Consider the following 19,086-nt stretch of genomic DNA (forward strand, 5'->3'; position numbering starts at 1 on the left):
GGATTCCCCAGACGGTGTCCTCGGTGTCACACTGCCGCTATGGCCACTGCTCTGCCCCTGCCCAGGACGTCTCTCTGGACTCGTGCTAAAGTCTGTTTGCTGTTAAATATAATACCATCACTGAGGTGCCATCCAACGATACCAGTATGGTGTATTCAAACGCTGCGGTCACAGCAGGGCCTCCCACCGCTCTTCATGCGGCTGAAGTCATCCGGTACTACTTGGACTGTGGCTTGTACATACAGTCCAAAAAGATGTACGCGTTTCAGCTGTGTTCCAGCCTTCATCAGAATCAAAACCATTCGCATTGCCATCTTGTGGACATTTATAGGCAGTGCATGTCAGGCTTTTTTTCACATATCCGCCTAATTGTATTAACTCTTTGCCTGCTGTCCTGCTTCTTCACACAATTTGAATGCAAATGTAACTTCAACTTTTATCGCTATTGCTACATTCTGTTGTTGTAGGAAGAGTGAAGGGGAGAAACAATGTAGATCCTACTCCACCAACCTAGAAACCTATTGTATTTTTCCCATAGCTATACTATAACTCCAGTGAAGATTTATTTTTACTCTGAGATGCAGGCCTATAGAATCACAAGAACACTTTCAAATTCAAATCAGAATTTAGACCTTTCGGTGCCAAACTATTGCACCTATATATCCACATACATTGTTTTTGATACAATATCTTGTCAACGTCACCTCGTCTCCCACTTATTTGCAACTAATATATGCCTTTATATCTCATCCCTGTTGGATTTCCATTATGACATTCCCTAAAGTGCATCGCTAGGGGGCAAGGACGTTTCCCTATTTTTTATATGCTTAATGTGTTCCTTGATTCTAGAGCCCACATCTCTCTTGGTCTTACCAAGATATATCCTATTACAAGGACAGATTATCTGATAAATTACCCTGGTGGTCGTACAATTTATGAAATTATATTGGGGACAGACACTGAACAAGCAGCTAATTTTTATAATTAGGCATATTAGTCCCTTTTGAATAAAGTTTTGATACAATTTCAATATGGAAATGTGTGCAAATTTTTGTGTTGTGGTGTTCAGTGTCAGAGGAAGTTGTCACTTAGTCTACATTACTGAGTCATCTGTGTGACATAGCTCAACTAGTAGCAGTAGCCAGCTGCTATGATTAAAAACTAGATGCTTTGAATCAGCCGCATGCATCTTGGCTGCAGGGACTGCACTGATGAATAAACAGCAATCTGATGTGAGGATTGGCACAAGTGTCTGAAGGCCCCACAAGCTGTCTCTAGTTTGACAGTTTTATTAACATTAAACCTGTTGAGGTCACTTCTATTTGTTACAAAACAGTCAGTCAGTCACAGGAGAGATTCCTTTTGCAGCAGTGTGATCTTGGAAAAAGAGTTGTGTCACAAGGTCAAAAACTTCACCAATCATCAAAAAAACCCTCATACATCAAGTGGCAGAAGAAAGACTGTCACTCTACAGAATTACATTGATGTGTAAAAAAGCACTCAACTTTACTGCAACATAGCATTTAATCTGCATATTGTGTGTATTACTTCTCGGTTTTCAAACTTTAAAACTATGACAAGAGCTCCTTAGAGTCTTTGTACAATGCTACTTAGAGGGTTAAAGTTGCCACTGAGGTAGATGATGCCGTTATATAAATGCTGTGGTCACTGTACTTCCCTTTTTCATGTTTATGAGACAATATTTACTGGTAGCCATGTTATCTCTTTTTACGGTTACTGCCATTTACAGAATTAGTGGCAACAGATCAACGATAAACTTTATTGCAATGTTTCATTTACAACCGACATATTGTTTTTTGTTACAGATATAGAATTTCTCCATAGTTACAAAGCAGCAATAAACAGATGTAAGTAGAACATTCAGACTCATTAAAAAACTAAGGATTAAAGGATTACTGTAGGGGGTCGGGGGAAAATGAGTTGAACTTACCTGGGGCTTCTAATGGTCCCCCGCAGACATCCTGTGCCCGTGCAGCCACTCACCGAAGCTCCGGTTCACTTCTGGAATTTCAGACTTTAAAGTCTGAAAACCACGGTGCCTGCATGGCTATGTCCTCGCTCCCGTTGTTGTCAACAGGAGCGTACTGTGCAGTCGCAGACCATACTAGGCCTGCGTAGTACGCTCCTGGTGACATCAGCAGGAGCAAGGACACAGCAACGCAGACGCAGTGGTTTTCAGACTTTAATGTCTGAAATTCCAGAAGTGAACAGGAGGCTTGGCCGGAGCATTGGGGAGTGGCTGTGCGGGGACAGGATGTCTGCGGGGGACCACTAGAAGCCCCGGGTAAGTTCAACTCATTTTCCCCCGACCCCCTTACAGTATTCCTTTAACATTGCAAAAGGCTGAAGAAAGAGGACCAATTCATTTTCTGTGCTTTCTCCACATGCATAAATTCATTAGATCTGAATAACATCGAATGCATTTTTCTGTTGTGAAACACACGCACGCACGCACGCACGCACGCACACACGCACACACACACACACACTTTAATGCAAACACTATAAAACTGGATACTTACTTTACTTCCCTGTATAAAGGTGCCATACATGGTACAATTTTTCATTTTTTTTCAAATAGATAATTTAGTTCGATTATTCAGTTAGATCGAATATAAAGATTTTTCCTGCATGTCCGATCTGATTTTTCTCGAAAAAAAAAACGGAAAAAATATTTTCAACTTTCATTCGATTCGATCATTTAGATCGAATAAATGGGATAATCGAAAGTTATTATTGTACCATGTATGGCCACCATATACATGTTATATGTGTGCCTTCACCGGTATTTTAAATTTTACACTTTTTTTACTATAGCGGTTCTTTAATGGTTTAAAGGGAATGTCAAAGGAAGACATAAAAAAAATCTACTTACCCGGGGCTTTCTCCAGCCCCATCAGCCATCCTGTGCCCTCGCCGCAGCTCCACTTCCCGCTGGTGGCCCGGGGTCCCCTTTGGTGCAAGATGCCGCCCTCGGCAGGTTGACATCCACTGCGCCTGCGCAGTACATTCCAGATGACGTCCGCGGCCAGCAAGCAGCTTTCACACAGGTGCAATGGATGCCGACCTGATGAGGTTGGCATCTTGCACCGGAGGGGTCGCCGGGCCACCAGCGGGAAGTGGAGCTGCGGCGAGGGCACAGGAATGCTGACAGGGGCATGAGGACGCCCTGGGTAAGAACGTTTTTTTTTTTTTGTTTCTTCTTCGGACTTTCCCTTTAATCACAGCAAATACATATTCCTTTATGACATACTTTAGTACTCAATTTTCATCTTATGTTAACTTGCATGCTGGTAATAGCCTTCAAGTTACCAACAGGATGCTGTACATTTGTAGTACCATAGTACTTTTTAATGTGAATTTTACACCTATGAATGCTTGAAGAATACCTGACCCAAAGCAAAGCTACCTAACGTAAACACAGATGTATGCTCATGCTGGATCCACATACCTTGGTGCATATTTCAGCACATACTTTGGTGGATTCAGCATGCACATTCCATTGCCTTGGGTCAGGTATCCTTTAGGCTAGCTTCCCATTGGGGCCCTGTAAAAACAGTATTGCAGCGGTAGGGAAGATTCACATTGTGCGTTACACATGCCATGCGACACTTACAGTGACGCACACAGTTAATAAAAAGTATGATTCACAGCAGCTGCAAACGCGGGTTGCTACGGACCGCACTGCACATCTTGTGTTATGCAGACTGATTCTACCACATCATACTGCTTAAAGGAATACTGTAGGGGGGTTGGTGGAAAATGAATTAAACTTACCCAGGGCTTCTAATGGTCCCCCGCAGACATCCTGTGCCCACACAGCCACTCACCGATGCTCCGGCCCCGCCTCCGGTTCACTTGTGAACCGGAGGCGGGGCCGGAGCATCGGTGAGTAGCTGCACGGGCACATGATGTCTGCGGGGGACCATTAGAAGCCCTGGGTGAGATCAACTCATTTTCACCCGACCCCCTACAGTACTCCTTTAAGTGCCAATATGAGTGTACCGTTACAATGCAATTACATTGTGCTTTTTTTGCCCTTGTAGTGTCTAAAGCAATGCATTGCAACATGTCAGTGTGAACCTACCCTACATATGAGATTTTTTTTATTGTAACCAGTAAAGGTTTGTTGGTATTCTAGGTTTATTCTGAATTTACAAAAACTGAAATATCGTAATGGCACAAATATTTAAAACTAAACTTTATAATCTATTGAAGCATTTTAAGCAGAGGTTACAGTCTGTGGTCTTCTTCTATATGATGTAACAAGGCCTGCATGCTTGGATTTGAGGATCTTCTCCAGATCTTCTCTGCAGGTCTTCTCAAGTCCTATAAAGTTGGATCAAGGCTGTTGGTGAACAGTTATTTTCAGGTGCCTCTGGAGACGTTCAATTGAGTTACATTTCTGACTTTTGCTGTACCACACTGAAGAACAGTCATAGGGTTGTTCCTAATCTACTACTGTATTGTATTTTCTTTGTGCTTGGAACCTTGTCTAGTCTTCGAGTCCCTGCCACTGAAAAAAAGACAATCTTACCAACTGATGCTGCCAAGAGATCAACAGTTCAATCTTGGTTTTACTAGGTAAAAAAGCTCGCTTCTCGCAGTCCTTTAAAGCAGTCAATTCCAAGATGGAAAAGAGCCAGAATGACCCTAAATAGGACTGTGCTCCCTCTCTTTTTCACCCAATGAAGCAACATCTAATTTCTGTAAGCAACAGGGAAGTGTATTAGCAGCTCTGGAAGGCCTCATACTGTGGTTGGCGTGCCACTAATTCTCTTTTCACCTCTCCTCTCTGTGATAAGGGAAGGGGGGAAAGGGGAGTGAGGTGAACCAACTAAACCTGTATTTTGTGGCACAGGTGGTTAATTTTTAAACATACTCTATTTTAACTTCTGCTTCCAGTGATTTACTGAGAAGGGTTTAACAATCTAGATCCTATGACCATGAGGCCAATGGAGTGATACAGCCATGGCTGTCCTTCTGCTAACCTCCCCAATGTACACACAGGCTGTCCGGAGCTCAGTGAAAACTGGGTTCTTGGTCAGTCATCTTACTTAAAGCCATTCTCTTCAATCACACAGTTTGGCCAGAGCCGTGGATGTACCAAACGTTTTCCATTTAGGAATTATGCCATATTAGGAGGATGCCACCATGCTTTTGCTTTCAACAAAGCAGTTTTTGTGCCTCGACACAATCCTGCTATTAAGATTTGCAGGCAATTATTTTGCCTTCATGGCTTGGTTTTGGCTCACAGATGTCATCAGTTGGGGTATTTTTCTAATTATGTCCAATCCATTAACTTTACCACAAGTCTGTCATATTATTCATACAAATATATAAACAATCAATAGAATGGGCTTGCCTGAGAGCTCATTTTCAAATGGCAAAGTGAAGGGTCTATAACTTGTCCAACTGTGATATTTCAGTTTTTACGTTAAATAAAATTGCATAAAATACTAAAATTCTGTCATTACAGCTTATGTAATGTTCTTTGGCAAGAGAAAAATAAATGTTAACATGTCTAGCATAAGGATGCACCATATGAAAAGTGAAGAGGTCTGAATAGTCTCTGAATGCACACAATCTGGATTCCACCCACAAGCAACTTCTCTCTGACAATGCTGGAGCACTGTCCTCCCACTAAAGACAAACAACACACACTTTCCAGAATGAGAAATCATGGTGTGATTCTATAAACACACCTAGATCCTGAAGCATTGTGACAACTGGCTGAATTAAAAACGAAACAAAATCCTTTTGGTGACCGTTTAAGAAAAAGCAATTCAGGATGCTGACTGCTCTCTTCTGTTAGAGTAATTGCTGCCATACCTACCAGGGAGCTGTGCTTGCTGGATAGGCCATAGGGTGAAAACTTAGTGGGGAGAGGAAACCCTTAATTCCTGAAAAACTCTGCTACCAACTTCATTCTAGATAATGGCACAATCCCTAACAAACATGCAAAGACACCAAAAATAGTCTGCAGCCGAAACACAGCAAGTTCTCTAGAATGAGCAATACAACCTTGCAGTTATGCCTGCAGGCTGGAATACACCACCAACCAATATTTACTCCCCATCAATAAAAGGTTCAATCAAATGACTAAATTTGGCTGTTGATAAGAAGGGAATTCTCATGCAGATCGATCAGAAAGAACCACTATACAACCATTTAATCAATTGTTGAAAGATAGGACTGGCTAGGAAAGGTGTGTTTTAGGTCACATTATACATAGGTAACTCACACTGACCAGTTCTCTTACAATTCTAGCTTCATTTTCCCTTTGCTCTGCCAGGTCTCCTGCTTTTGGTTTTTGCCCTAACAAGCCACCCAGCAGTCTTCACATGTACCTCAGCTGACCCGCTGGGACCTGCCACTCTTGCACTTTGAGGACTGGCCAACCTGTAGGTGTCGCTGCAGAATTTCATTGCTACTCTCTGCCTCCATCTTATTGGCGTTGGGGATCTTCAGTGCAATCTAAAACAATTTGATTTGACTAAACCCAATTCTTCCATCTCTCCTTATCGATAAAATGATCACATTTGAACTAAAGCTATTGCAATTAATAATTTCGAATTTCAGCCAGAAATAACAGTTTAAAAAAACGGCCCCTAAAATGTTTAATAAGATGATTTTCAATATCCCTTGCAAATGTATCATGTGACTGTGCTGGCAGGACACTACATATTCAGATCTCCCTGCTGTCAGAGGTTTCTTTGATTATGGAGAGCAAGACTGCCTCCTAAGCATACAAAGCTGGAAGTAACTTCAGCTATATGGTGATCTAAAAAATTCCCCAATCCAGAATTTTTCCAAAAACTGAAAGTGCTCAGATTTTAAATAAGTTTCATTAAGAAAGGCAAACTCTTCCACCAGTTTAAGATTCCTAGGGTTTGGTATCTAGAAGAGAAAGAAGGAGGCAGTAATTTGGGGTCCGGAATCGAATCAGCAATCGCTGGAAGCTCCGAATTATCCTTATGTGCCCCGCGCACTATAGCATCACTGCTAAAGCAGTGCCCAGCTTCAGCACTCGGCGCCGAAACCACCAGCTTTGGACTTACAGCCTAGATATCTATAGTGACAACTAGTGTTGTTCTTCAGCAACTGTACTTAGTGTAAGCCCTATATTGAACATTTTTGCAGCTAGAAAAGTTGCTGCTTCTGTTATTGTATGGATTTTCTAAAATGATGGCACGCTACAGCAACTTGTTGCTGCATAGACATAGTGTAGCCAGCGACATTTCACAGTAAGAAGACTTGCTGATGGTCGCAGGATGTGTGCATGAAAGAGCCATAATGAAATTTGGGTATTACCGATATTCTACTATTACATGGGGGTATTTTTCGTTAGTAAAATATTGGTAAAATTTACAGATATATTACGACAGCAAAACCTATTCTTACTGTCACACAATCTCCTCCCTCTACTATAACTAACCTTAACAAACACCCTTGGATGTCTAACCTCAACTACCCCCATGTTAACTATCCCTCACCCCAGCTAACGTTGATAGTCTGCGTTCCCCCAACAGATAACAGTAGCGCCCCCCCCCCCCCCCCCTCCCGCCTAAACTTAACTGACAGCCCCAATTATAAATAGCCACTATTTCTAAAAGCGTCTATTGTGTCGCTCAAATTTCTGCCACTAGCGGGTGCCCAAATTTCCTGCTTCCTACAGGGCACCTCAGGTGGAACTAAAAACCTAGCACTGCAGATTGACAAACACCCACTTAGTATGAAAATGCATTTATACACACTATATTTGAAAAAGTATTGGGACACCTGCTTTTATACACCCATTAAAGGGAACCTTAACTGAGAGGGATATGGATGTTTCCTTTTAAACAATACCAATTCCCTGGCAGTCCTGCTGAACTATTTGGCTGCAATAGTGGCTGAATCACACACCTGCAACAAGCATGCAGCTAATCCAGTCTGACTTCTGTCAGAGCACCTGGTCTGCATGCTTGTTCAGGGGCTGTGGCTAAAAGTATTAGAGACACATGATCAGCAGGAGAGTCAGGCAACTGGTATTATTTTAAAAGGAAAAATTCATATTCTTCTCAGTTTAGGTTCCCTTTAACTTTAATGACATTCCATTATTAAAGGGAACCCGAAGATACCTAAAAAAGATCAACTTACCTGGGGTTTCTGCCAGCCCCTTGCAGCCATCCTGCACCTGTGCCGTCATGGAAAGATGCTCCATTCCCCCGCCGTGGCTCACTTTCTCTTTCACCGACTTACAAGTCAACATCCACTGTGCCTGTGTAGCCCTGGCTGTGCACTTCTGCGTTCACGCTCTTGTCACCAGGAGCGTACTGCGCAGACGCAGTATGAGAAAATCTCTACTGCGCCTGCGCGAGGGAGCGCGAACAAGGACATACACGACCGTGAGTGCAAAGGCGCAGTGGACGGCGACCGACCTGAGGATCGTTCCAGGTATGTGCGGCACAGGACGGCTGCAGGAGGCTGGCAGAAGCTCCAACTAAGTTTTTTTTTTTTTTTTTTAGGTATCTTCAGGTTCCCTTTAACCCATAGACTTTAATATGGAGTTGCCTCACCCTTTCCAGCAATAAAAGCTTAAAAACTATACTGGGAATGCTTTCCACAAGGTTTAGGAGTATGTTTACTGGAATTTTTGACCAATGTTTCAGAAGAACATTTGTGAGGTCAGGCACTAATGCTGGACGAGAAGTCTCGCAGTCTCTGTCCTAATAAATCCCAAAGGTGTATCGGGCTGAAGTCAGGGCTCTGTGCAGGTCAGTCAAGCTAATCCACAACAAGCTAGCTCATCCAAGTCTTTATGGACCCTGCTTTATGCATTTGTGCACTGTCATGTTAGAACAGGAAGGGACTGTTCCCCATAAAGTTGGGAGAATGAAACTGTCCAAAATCTTTTGGTATCCTGAACCATTAAGAGTTAATTTCACTGAAACCAAGGGCCCAAAGTTCAACTGCTGAAAAATAACCATAATACCCCCCCCCCCCCTTCCCCACACCCAACTAAACTTTACACTAGGCACAATGCAGTTAGGCAAGAACCATTCTCCTGGCATTTGCCAACTTCAAACTCATCCGTCAGATTGACATATCTTGTCTGCAGTGTTTGTCAGACAGGCCTATAGTGAGATGGCAGCTGTCTGTAGTACAGACAATGTATGGGAAGGAGGTGCTATGTCTGCAGTCTCAAACACATAGGCCTCAATTCACTAAACTTATCTCCTGTCTTTAATAACTCTTCTAGAGTTGTTACCATGGTGATAAGGCATGTAGTATTCAGGAAACATTTTACCTCAGGCAAACCTAAAGTTAACTCTTCTGTCTTTAAGTTAACTCTTCAATCCTTAAAATAACTCCAGAGTTAAAGACAGGCTGTTTATTAACTGCATGTGAAAATAACTACAGAGGAGGTAAATTAACTACAGAGGAGGTAAAATAACTACAGAGGAGGTAAAATAACTACAGAGGAGGTAAATTAACTACAGAGGAGGTAACTTAACTACAGAGGAGGTAACTTAACTACAGAGGAGGTAACTTAACTACAGAGGAGGTAACTTAACTACAGAGGAGGTAACTTAACTACAGAGGAGGTAACTTAACTACAGAGGAGGTAACTTAACTACAGAGGAGGTAACTTAACTACAGAGGAGGTAACTTAACTACAGAGGAGGTAACTTAACTACAGAGGAGGTAACTTAACTACAGAGGAGGTAACTTAAGGAATGAAGAGATAAAATAACTCTCTCTTATGTGGAGGTAAGTTTTCTCTTGCCTTATTATCTCCAGCATGATCTTAGTGAATTGAGGCCATAATCTCCTAGGACAGGATTAAAATTCAGTAATGTAATGGTTTCTGTGACCATGGTCCTGAATGGCCATATGTTGCATCACATTTTTATAAATGTATTAAATGTAAATAGAGCAGCTGATTCTGGAAAACATTTGATACCATCCATAATTGTTAGTTTTTTATAGTTTTGTTTAGCTTCAAATAGGTAACATGCAAAAAGTGCTTCTTTAAAGTGAGCCTATGTTAAAATGTGCACTATATTCAAAAAGGGTAAGGCCCAAAATCTACAAGGAGTGCTTTGTGATTTTAAAAGTTCTCGCTAATGTAATGCTATGAGTGTGATCCCACTTGAGTAATGTGATCCCACTTTCACTAATGAAAAGGCTTCTAGTGGGTTTGAGCCCTTAGGCTGCATAACAAAAAAAAAAAAAAAAGAGGCTGCAAAGAACTCATGTGTCCTGCTGCATCTGAGCTTCTCTCTGTAGAAGATTGAAAGCAATAACAATAGCTACGCTAAGTAAAGCAACTAGATTAAAACAGATGATGGCTTAGTCATGTGGGCAGACAGGGGGTGTGGTTATGTTGACATGCCCATATCCTCATGAATATAAGCCAGCCTTTGCCGGAGTTGAGAGGTTGGCCTATAGCCTAGATAGAAGGTAGGTGCACAAAGGCTAGCTTTGCTGCACAGAGGCAATTTGTGATGCAGTAGGTCCGGTCACAGCTCTCTGCAGCTTCATTTATCAAAACCAGTGCAGCAGCTAAAACATTGGTTCAACTGTAAAAGCAAGCTTAATTAAACACACCGTATATACTCGCAAGCAAGCCGAATTTTTCACCCCCCAAAAGTGGCCCAAAAGTTGGGGGGTCGGCTTGCTTGCGAGTCATGTGCCAGTATGGGTAGGTGGGTGGGTAGTGCCCCTCCCCGCTCCCCCCGCGGCCGCCGCTGCTATTACCTTAGGCGGCGCAGCTTCCTCTATCCCCGTCCTGCTCCGGTAACTAATTCACAGCAGCGCGCCCCTCGGCGGCTGCTGTGTGATGACGGAGGAAACCATAGAGAGCGGTTCCCATAGTAACGGCGATACATATCGCCGCTACAGGAAGCCGATCTCTATTGTTTCCTCCGTCATCACACAGCAGCCGCCGTGGGGCGCGCTGCTGTGAATTAGTTACCGGAGCAGGACGGGGATAGAGGAAGCGGTGCCGCCTAAGGTAATAGCAGCGGCGGCCGCGGGGGGGAGCAGGGAATCAGAATCGTTTATTTCGCCAAGCATGACTGGGTCATGCCCGGAATTATTTTTGGCACAACACATATAGCCCAGGGAGAGACATAGATGGAAAGAGACATAAATAGATAGCAGCGACAGCAAAGGCATCAAGTATACATTACAATACAACATTCCAATATAACAAAAATATGCATCACAGTCCCCAGTGCGACCTGAGGTGTCTGGCAGTTAGTCTTATGGGCCGGTTGGTCCGGTCAGCTGATCAGCCGTCGCGTGGCCGGCCCCGCAGTCCTTAGGGGCCTGAATTGATGGTAGTATGTGGAGAGAATTTAGGAGGTTGACCGCTGAGGGGAAGAAAGAATTCCTATGTCTCGCGTTTTTTGTGTAGATGGCCCGTAGCCTCCGGCCCAGTGGCAGCCGGCTGAAGTAGCAGTGGCCTGGGTGTGAGGGATCGTTGGCAATCCTCAGCGCCCTGGATTTCACCCTTTTGTTGTGTAATAGGGCAAGTGAGGGGAGGGGGCACCCAATGATCCTCTCTGCCGACCCTCTGTAGTATGTCTTTGTCGCTGGTGGTGGCGCCGGCATACCAGACCAGGATGGAAGAGCAGAGAATCGACTCGATGGTGGCGGAGTAGAAGCTGGTTAGAATTACTTGAGTCATGCCGAACTTCCTCAGCTGACGGAGGAAGTAAAGTCTCTGCTGGGCTTTCCGTTGGGTGGCAGTGATGTTGGGCTTCCACTGGAAATGGTAGAACCCAGGAGCCGGGCAAAGGGCACCCTGGCTACCTCAGTGCCGTCAATATAAATTGGAGGTGGGGTGTGAGCAGACTTCCTGAAGTCAATAATTAGTTCAACTGTTTTTGCAGTGTTAAGCACCAGCCTGTTCTCCTTGCTCCAGTTGCAGATTCTCTCCACCTGCTGACGATACTGCTGGACGTTATCCTTGGTGACAAGGCCAATGATGGTGGGGTCATCAGCGAACTTGATGACCTTGACAGAGTCTGCCTCAGATCTGCAACTGTTCGTGTAGAGGGAGAACAGCAGTGGTGACAGGACGCAGCCCTGAGGAGCACCTGTGTTCGTGGTTGCAGCTTTGGAGTAGATATCGCCAAGTCTGACGACTTGGGACCTGTTGGTAAGAAAGTTCGTGATCCAGAGTTGTAGGCTTGGGTGGACTTCAAGTGCAGCCAGATCCCGTTGGAGAATGCGTGGGCAGATGGTATTGAAGGCCGAGCTGAAGTCCAAGAGTAGTATCGTAGCATACGTGTCTGGCCTGTCAAGGTGGTCGTTGATGAGTTCCAGACAGATGTTGATTGCATCATCGGTGGACCTGTTCGCCCTGTAGGCAAACTGGTAGGGGTCTAGGTGAGGCGAAGTGGAGAGCTTAAGGTGGGCTAGGACCGCCCGCTCCATGGTTTTCATGATGACGGAGGTCAGGGCCACGGGCCTAAAGTTGTTAAGTTCGGAGACCCCTTGTTTCTTGAGGACAGGTATGATGGTGGACCTCTTGAAGCATGCGGGGACCTTGCCTACCTCTAGGGACTTGCTGAATATGGCAGAGAGGATGGGAGAAAGTTGCCGACCGCAGGTTTTTAGGCAGGCTGGAGATACTCCGTCGGGACCGGAGGCTTTCCTGGCATTTAAGGAGGGGCACTAACTACCTACCCACCCAGCTATACTGGGCACTATACTAGCCATACTGGGCACTATGCTAGCTATACTGGGGCACTATTCTAGCTATACTGGGGCACTATGCTAGCTATACTGGGGCACTATGCTAGCTATACTGGGGCACTATACTAGCCATACTGGGCACTATGCTAGCCATACTGGGACACTATACTAGCTATACTGGGCACTTTACTAGCTATACTGGGGGGCTACCCACCCATACTGGGCACTTTACTAGCTATACTGGGCACTATACTAGTTATACTGGGTCGCTACCTACCCATACTGGGCACTATACCAGCTATACTGGGACACTATACTAGCTATACTGGGCACTTTACTAGCTATACTGGGTTGCTACCTACCCATACTGGGCACTATACTAGCTATACTGGGCACTATACTAGCTATACTGGGACACACTGGGGGGGGGGGGGGAATCACGCGCCCAGCATTTCATACCCCCGGGCTTATATGGGGGTCAATCATTTTTTCCTGGTTTTTCAGGTAAAAGTTGGAGGGTCGGCTTACATGCGGGTCGGCTTGCTTGCGAGTATATACGGTAAGTTAGTACAGAGATCTGGACTTCCTGGTTGCGAGAGCTCAGTCACACCTTTTACCCTTATTGCACAACAACAATGGGATCAAACTAATGCTTTATGAAATTTCACTGGTACATTAACCTATTTTGGTTCCTGGACGTAGAAACTACGTCCAGGAACCATGCGCGCTCCCGGCCCGCGGTTCGTTAGCCAGGCAATCAGTGTATCGGGCTATGGTGCCCGATCACTGATTCCTCTCCCCCGCTGAAAAAGCGACAGCTTCTCTCGGAAGCTTCGCTTTTTCTGGCTGTAACGTACCCCATACGTCGCTCTAAGCGTGTGTTACGCTTAGAGTGACGTCATGTAAACAAACTCATGGCCGCCATCTTGTGGCCAAAAAGTAACACTACAACTAAAAGTAAAAAAAATAAAATTCAAACACACATTTGCATTATAAATCACATGTTTACATCCTACCCTCCCAAAACTACCCAAATAAAATGTTTAATATAAAAAAAAAAAAATTACAATAAAAAAAAAAAAACCATGTAAATATTTACATAAGGGTCTAAACTTTTTAAATATCAATGTAAAGATGAAATACTTCTATATATTTTTTATTTTAAACTTGTAAATAGCGATAGATGCAAAACGGAAAAAATGCACCTTTATTTCCAAATAAAATATTGTCGCCATACATTGTGATAGGGACATAATTTTAACGGTGTAATAACCGGGACATATGGGCAAATACAATACGTGAGTTTTAATTATGGAGGCATGTATTATTTTAAAACTATAATGGCTGAAAACTCAGAAATAATGATTTTTTTCAGTTTTTTTCTTATTCTTCCTGTTAAAATACATTTACAGTAAAGTGGCTCTTAGCAAAATGTACCCCCCAAAGAAAGCCTAATTGGTGGCGGAAAAAACAAGATATAGATCAGTTCATTGTGATAAGTAGTGATAAAGTTATAGGCTAATGAATGGGAGGTGAACATTTCTCAAGTGAAAACGACGGAACCCGAATGGGTTAAAACAGACCAAGTCACATTATCTTAAAAAAAAAAAAAAAAATATTTGCAGAACTTTATCACTCTTGACTGAATATATCAAGAAAAGGCAAAGAAAGTGGCATACCTACTTACTTGCCAGAGTCTGAGATTGTGCCCTTGTCACCTGATCCATCATGTGTTTGCCTTGATAACTTCTTCCTTGGTCTCAAAACTAAGTAAAGATCATACATTGACAATTTACATATATCACATACATCTACAGGTATAGGTCTGCATTTATCTATTTATCAGGATAGTATGATACCCACCAACCGTTTCTGGCTCCTCTTTGGCCCCATCACAGTATGCAGCATGCTGCTCAATCTGATCCTGAGAAAATGTACAGCTACACATTGGGCATTCCACTTGTGAAGGGTAGACTGGCTCCAAAAATGCAATCTCTTCTGAAGATGGAACATTTGGACAGCAATTCTGAAATAATATCAAAAATGAATTCAAACCTATATTTAAAGAGATACAACATACTCTTATTGGATGCCTTGTACTTGGCTGTACAGGTAGCTCTGATTGCTTGTTCAAATGTTCTATTCATCCCAAGAAACAAGTAAAAATGCTCAGCTTACATTACTTGGTATCTGATTATGGCATGACTTTACTCTGGCACCTCCCTCCTGCTGGGGGAAAGGGTGGTGGTTTTTGTGGGAATTAGGGCTGGTTCACACGGGCGTCTGCTGAGCTTTTGCTTGGCATTGCGTTCAAACGCCAGAGTTTAAACGCCAGCGTTTAAAAGCTAGCTTTTGAAGGCTTTTGAAAAGCGTTCAAGGCTAGCAGTTCTGGTCTCTGCTATTGTTTCCTCGCGTTTACCGCCTCTGAAAGCAGCATGTTGCTTTTGAGACTAGACGCAACGCTGGGATCTACTGCCAGGCTTTCATGAAAGCCTGCAAAAGCCAGCTCTAAACGCTCCCATTCACTTGCATGGGATGGCAGTAGATCCCAAAAAACGCTGCGTCTGAAACGCTGCGTTAAACGCCACAAAAACGCCCGTCTGAACCAGCCCTTAAACCTACTGCACTGTACACAGCCTGTTCCACAGCCCACCTAAACGTTCATCTATGGACACAGGATGAGCCCACATTCATATGTGATTCAACATGTGCATTCTGCAGAGCCGTGCAACGTTAGTCAACGGTAGTAGGTAGTACATAGCATTCTATTCCCAAGTCCATTGCACACAGTATATTGACAAAAACTGGATGCCTACTTTGTATGGCGTGAAGCTGGTTGCAATCATGACCATAATCAAGACAGTTAGTTAATTACCAGTGGCATCATCTGATAAAAAGGTGCGTGTCCGGGGTGTCCCCTTTCCTTATATATGTAAAGTTTGGAAATGAGTCCACAGCCAGCATCAGCATCACACAAACTGACACATTTCACCTCATTGCCATGCCAAGACCAATCACAGGCCCAGATAGACATAACAAGAAATAGAAGCCATGTGAGGCAGGCAGTTGCCAGATGGATCAGATGGAGGGGGAGGGTTTAGTGCTTGCCTGTAATCAAATGTCAGCTTCCCTGTTCCTGTCTGCCAGACTAAACCCATCCAAAACTGGACTATTGCCTGCTGCAGGGATGCTATTTCTATTCTAACTGCTAAGTGACTGCAGGTGTATCAACAAACCAGCATACATTGTCAAAACAGCATACATTTAAAGTGATATTCTCCTTTTTAGTAGAATCAGTGTCCCCTTGCCCGCGGGCTCCATCCTGGCTTCGCTCAAACAGCTTTTTATTCTAACTATGTCCACTTGGAGAGTGGACATTGCACACCAGGATCCAGGCTGCTAACTCGGGTTGCAAGGTTAGTAGTGCTATTTGGTATTATGGGGTTCATTTATGGTATGCATGACTTTGCACATGCTCAGAAGCATTTTTATGCTATTTTGATGGGTATGCTAAAATGTTGGTACACATGAATCTAACTGATGTTGCTAATCCCTGGCTGGTAATGAAATCTTAGTCTTTCTCGTCAGGTGTTTGAAGCTGATACAGTTTGCACAGTACATACGGCTCTTTACTAGCTTAGCTACTCAGTGCTAAATGGTATCTGTGTTGTTTCACATAAGTTGTCTGCAGTTCCACTCTTGTACTGGGTAAGTATCATTACGTAGTGAGTTTCAGAACACTCTGGAGTCACTAATGCTACCCAACTGGCACAAAGGTAGCGATGGCCAGGAAGATCAGAATGTGAATTTCATGGTAGCTCTCTACTGTGACTCCCCCTAGTGTGTATTGCAGCATAAGAGCCATGTGGTCTCTGAAGCACAGCTGCATTCTAGAGGAAGTTCCAGGAGATGGACTCCTGCTGGTACAAATATCCCTGCCATGGTTGTGTGTTGTGCTGACTGTTTCCTCCAGTCTTTCTAGCACCGTGAAGTCCTTTTTAGTGAGTTGTAACGAATCCCCTGAACACCTGGATTCAGCATTTCTCTATATAATGTATGGCATATTATTTTGTGAGGTTTTATTTCCAGTGTCAGTTCTCACTCTTCAGCTGTAAACCAAGGTTGAGGATGTAATATCGGACAGTGATTTGCAGTGAGGTGTCAAACTTGTGTTCCAACCCTGAACTTTAGCTTGCACACACAGTATGTAAACGAGTTGGCTGTTACGTGGTTGGCGTGTGTGTACGTAATGTCATGTAAACAATGTGTTGTGCGGTTGGTCATGTTGTGCATTATGTTGGATGTGTGTATGAGCCCTTTGATCTTCTGGGAGAGCTCTGTCTGTCACATAAACCTTTGTTACCATATTTACATATGTGCCTAAAATTGGCCTTACAAATCACCTGCATGGTGGGTTGGGAGGCACACATCACTGCTTATGAATCCGCATCATTTAGTAATCATTTTCTTATGTTGGCACTGAGAGATAAACAGTAAAGCCCAGTGTCCATACAAATAGGGAGCAGAGTTTGCATACATGGCAGTCATGATGTACATATAACTACATGAAACACACAAACATGCGCGCACACACGCATCTAAAAACAGAAAAAAGCTTTGATAATAAAATATCCCTAAACGCCAACCATCTGAATACGCTCTGAACATTTTACTGAAATTGTAGCATCCTTCTGAAAATCCTTTTTTCCCACACGCCTATTGAACTTTTGGACTTCATCTTGTTACAGTAAATGTATGCCAGCTCAAGTCATATGAAACATAAATCCTGCAGAAAGCCATAAAGCAGAGGAAAGAGCCTCAGATGGCTAGAAAGCAGTGAGGAGTGCAGATGCTTCTTTTCACAATAGTAATGTGAGAAGCACGCGCTCACTACTTCACAGGACTGAAATTCACAGCTCTTACTCTTCCGAGGCGTTTGTAACATTGCTATTCTTGCTGTAATTTGATTTTGCGACTTGTGTTTTTCAGCTTGTAAACTGCCTCAATTAGAAAGAAGGTGCCAAAACAATGAATACCAGTGGAGGTTGCTGCTCAGATATAACGTAAACTGCCTATGGATATGTGAGGGGAGTAGGGCTCCCAGGCATTATTTTACTGGCCTCAGAGCAAATAGAATGGAGGCTGTTCAGTAAGAAACATTCAGCCTGGTAAAGATCACCTGTTTGTTCTATGAAACAAGGAGGGGGAGAGAAACACAAGCAATGCTGGCACTAGCTTACCAGGTAGCTACCAACAGGAATCAGGGAAGGGTTTCTCACTTGTCTAGTTCTGTGTCCAGGCAGTGGTCTGCCTGGCTACACTTCACTGGCAGTATGTTCACAGAACGTTCAGAGATCAAATCAGCACCCGATTCACCAGGCCATTATTTCATGACATACCAAGAGCATTGTAATAGAATGAGGTCAGCAATAGTCATTTTAGTAAGCCAATAGCCATCTATCATGCTCTTGTTCTGACCTCAATAATCAGAGTCACACACAAGCAACATTCAGTATCCGACTGCCATCTCCATTCTCTTTTAAATAATGCTAGTTGCCTGGCTGTCATACCGAGCTTTTGCCTTTAGTTATGTTCGAGTCACTCACCAGTAATAAACAAGCAGCCAGTGGAATCAGACCAGAGTTAGGCTGGAGATACAAGGCAGAGCACTTTTTGGATAGATTTCATTTTTAAAAGAACACTCCCATTGATTTGTATTAAAATCGTGACAAAATTGAAAAATCACAATCATGGCTATTTGGTCGCAATTTTAGTTTCAAGGGTTTTTATTGAGATTTTTGAAACAGAACAAGTTATGCAGTAAGGTTGCCCTGGTAGGGCCAAGTCTAAAATGGTACATTGCGGAGTTGAGATAAAATTTACAAATAATAACAGTAACAGTAGGATAGGGTTGACATATCTGAAGGGGGGGATTATCTGAGACAGAATCAGCATAGACAAGTGTACTATTGTGCTAAGTTAAAAGCTCATGTTGGGTCTTTATATGGTTAATGCCAAGGCTCTTACTTGTTGTGATTCGGTAAGTGATAGCCAGGGCTGCCAGGTTCTGATAAAGGGTAGAGTAGTGTCGTTAATGATTGCTAGGAGACGTTCATTGATGAGAATATCGTTTATAATTTCTCTAGTTTGTGCTATAGATAGGGATGGTTGAAGCCATTGTCTGGCGATGTGAATTCTGGCAGCCTTGGCTATGTGCTGAGCCAGTCGATGGTGTGGGTATTTCCAATCTTTTGGTTTATGTCCCAGCAAGAGCATGAGGGGGTCAGTTGGTTGGGCTTTTTCTAGTGCCGAGTTGATAATGGCTGCAATCTGGTTCCAGTAGTCACGGGCTAGTGGACAGAACCACCAGAT

The 19,086-nt window shown here is 43.5% G+C and overlaps 1 protein-coding gene across 5 annotated transcripts in view; it reads right to left on the reverse strand.

Annotated features, from left to right (window-relative positions):
- UIMC1 (ubiquitin interaction motif containing 1) overlaps positions 1-19,086 on the reverse strand; it is a 209,430-nt gene that overhangs the window by 51,136 nt on the left and 139,208 nt on the right. For 2 of the 5 annotated variants that reach the window (XM_068277053.1, XM_068277054.1), the window contains exons 9-10: positions 14,578-14,740; positions 14,402-14,480 (exon numbers count right to left, since the gene is read on the reverse strand). In XM_068277053.1, the coding sequence (XP_068133154.1) occupies positions 14,402-14,480; positions 14,578-14,740 (242 nt within the window). Of the gene's footprint in view, positions 1-3,987; positions 4,538-14,393; positions 14,481-14,577; positions 14,741-19,086 lie in introns of those variants that run through there. The other 3 variants (XM_068277055.1, XM_068277056.1, XM_068277058.1) reach the window with 3 other exon arrangements.

Source organism: Hyperolius riggenbachi, chromosome 3 (genome assembly GCF_040937935.1).
Source record: "Hyperolius riggenbachi isolate aHypRig1 chromosome 3, aHypRig1.pri, whole genome shotgun sequence".
Taxonomy (NCBI): domain Eukaryota; kingdom Metazoa; phylum Chordata; class Amphibia; order Anura; family Hyperoliidae; genus Hyperolius; species Hyperolius riggenbachi.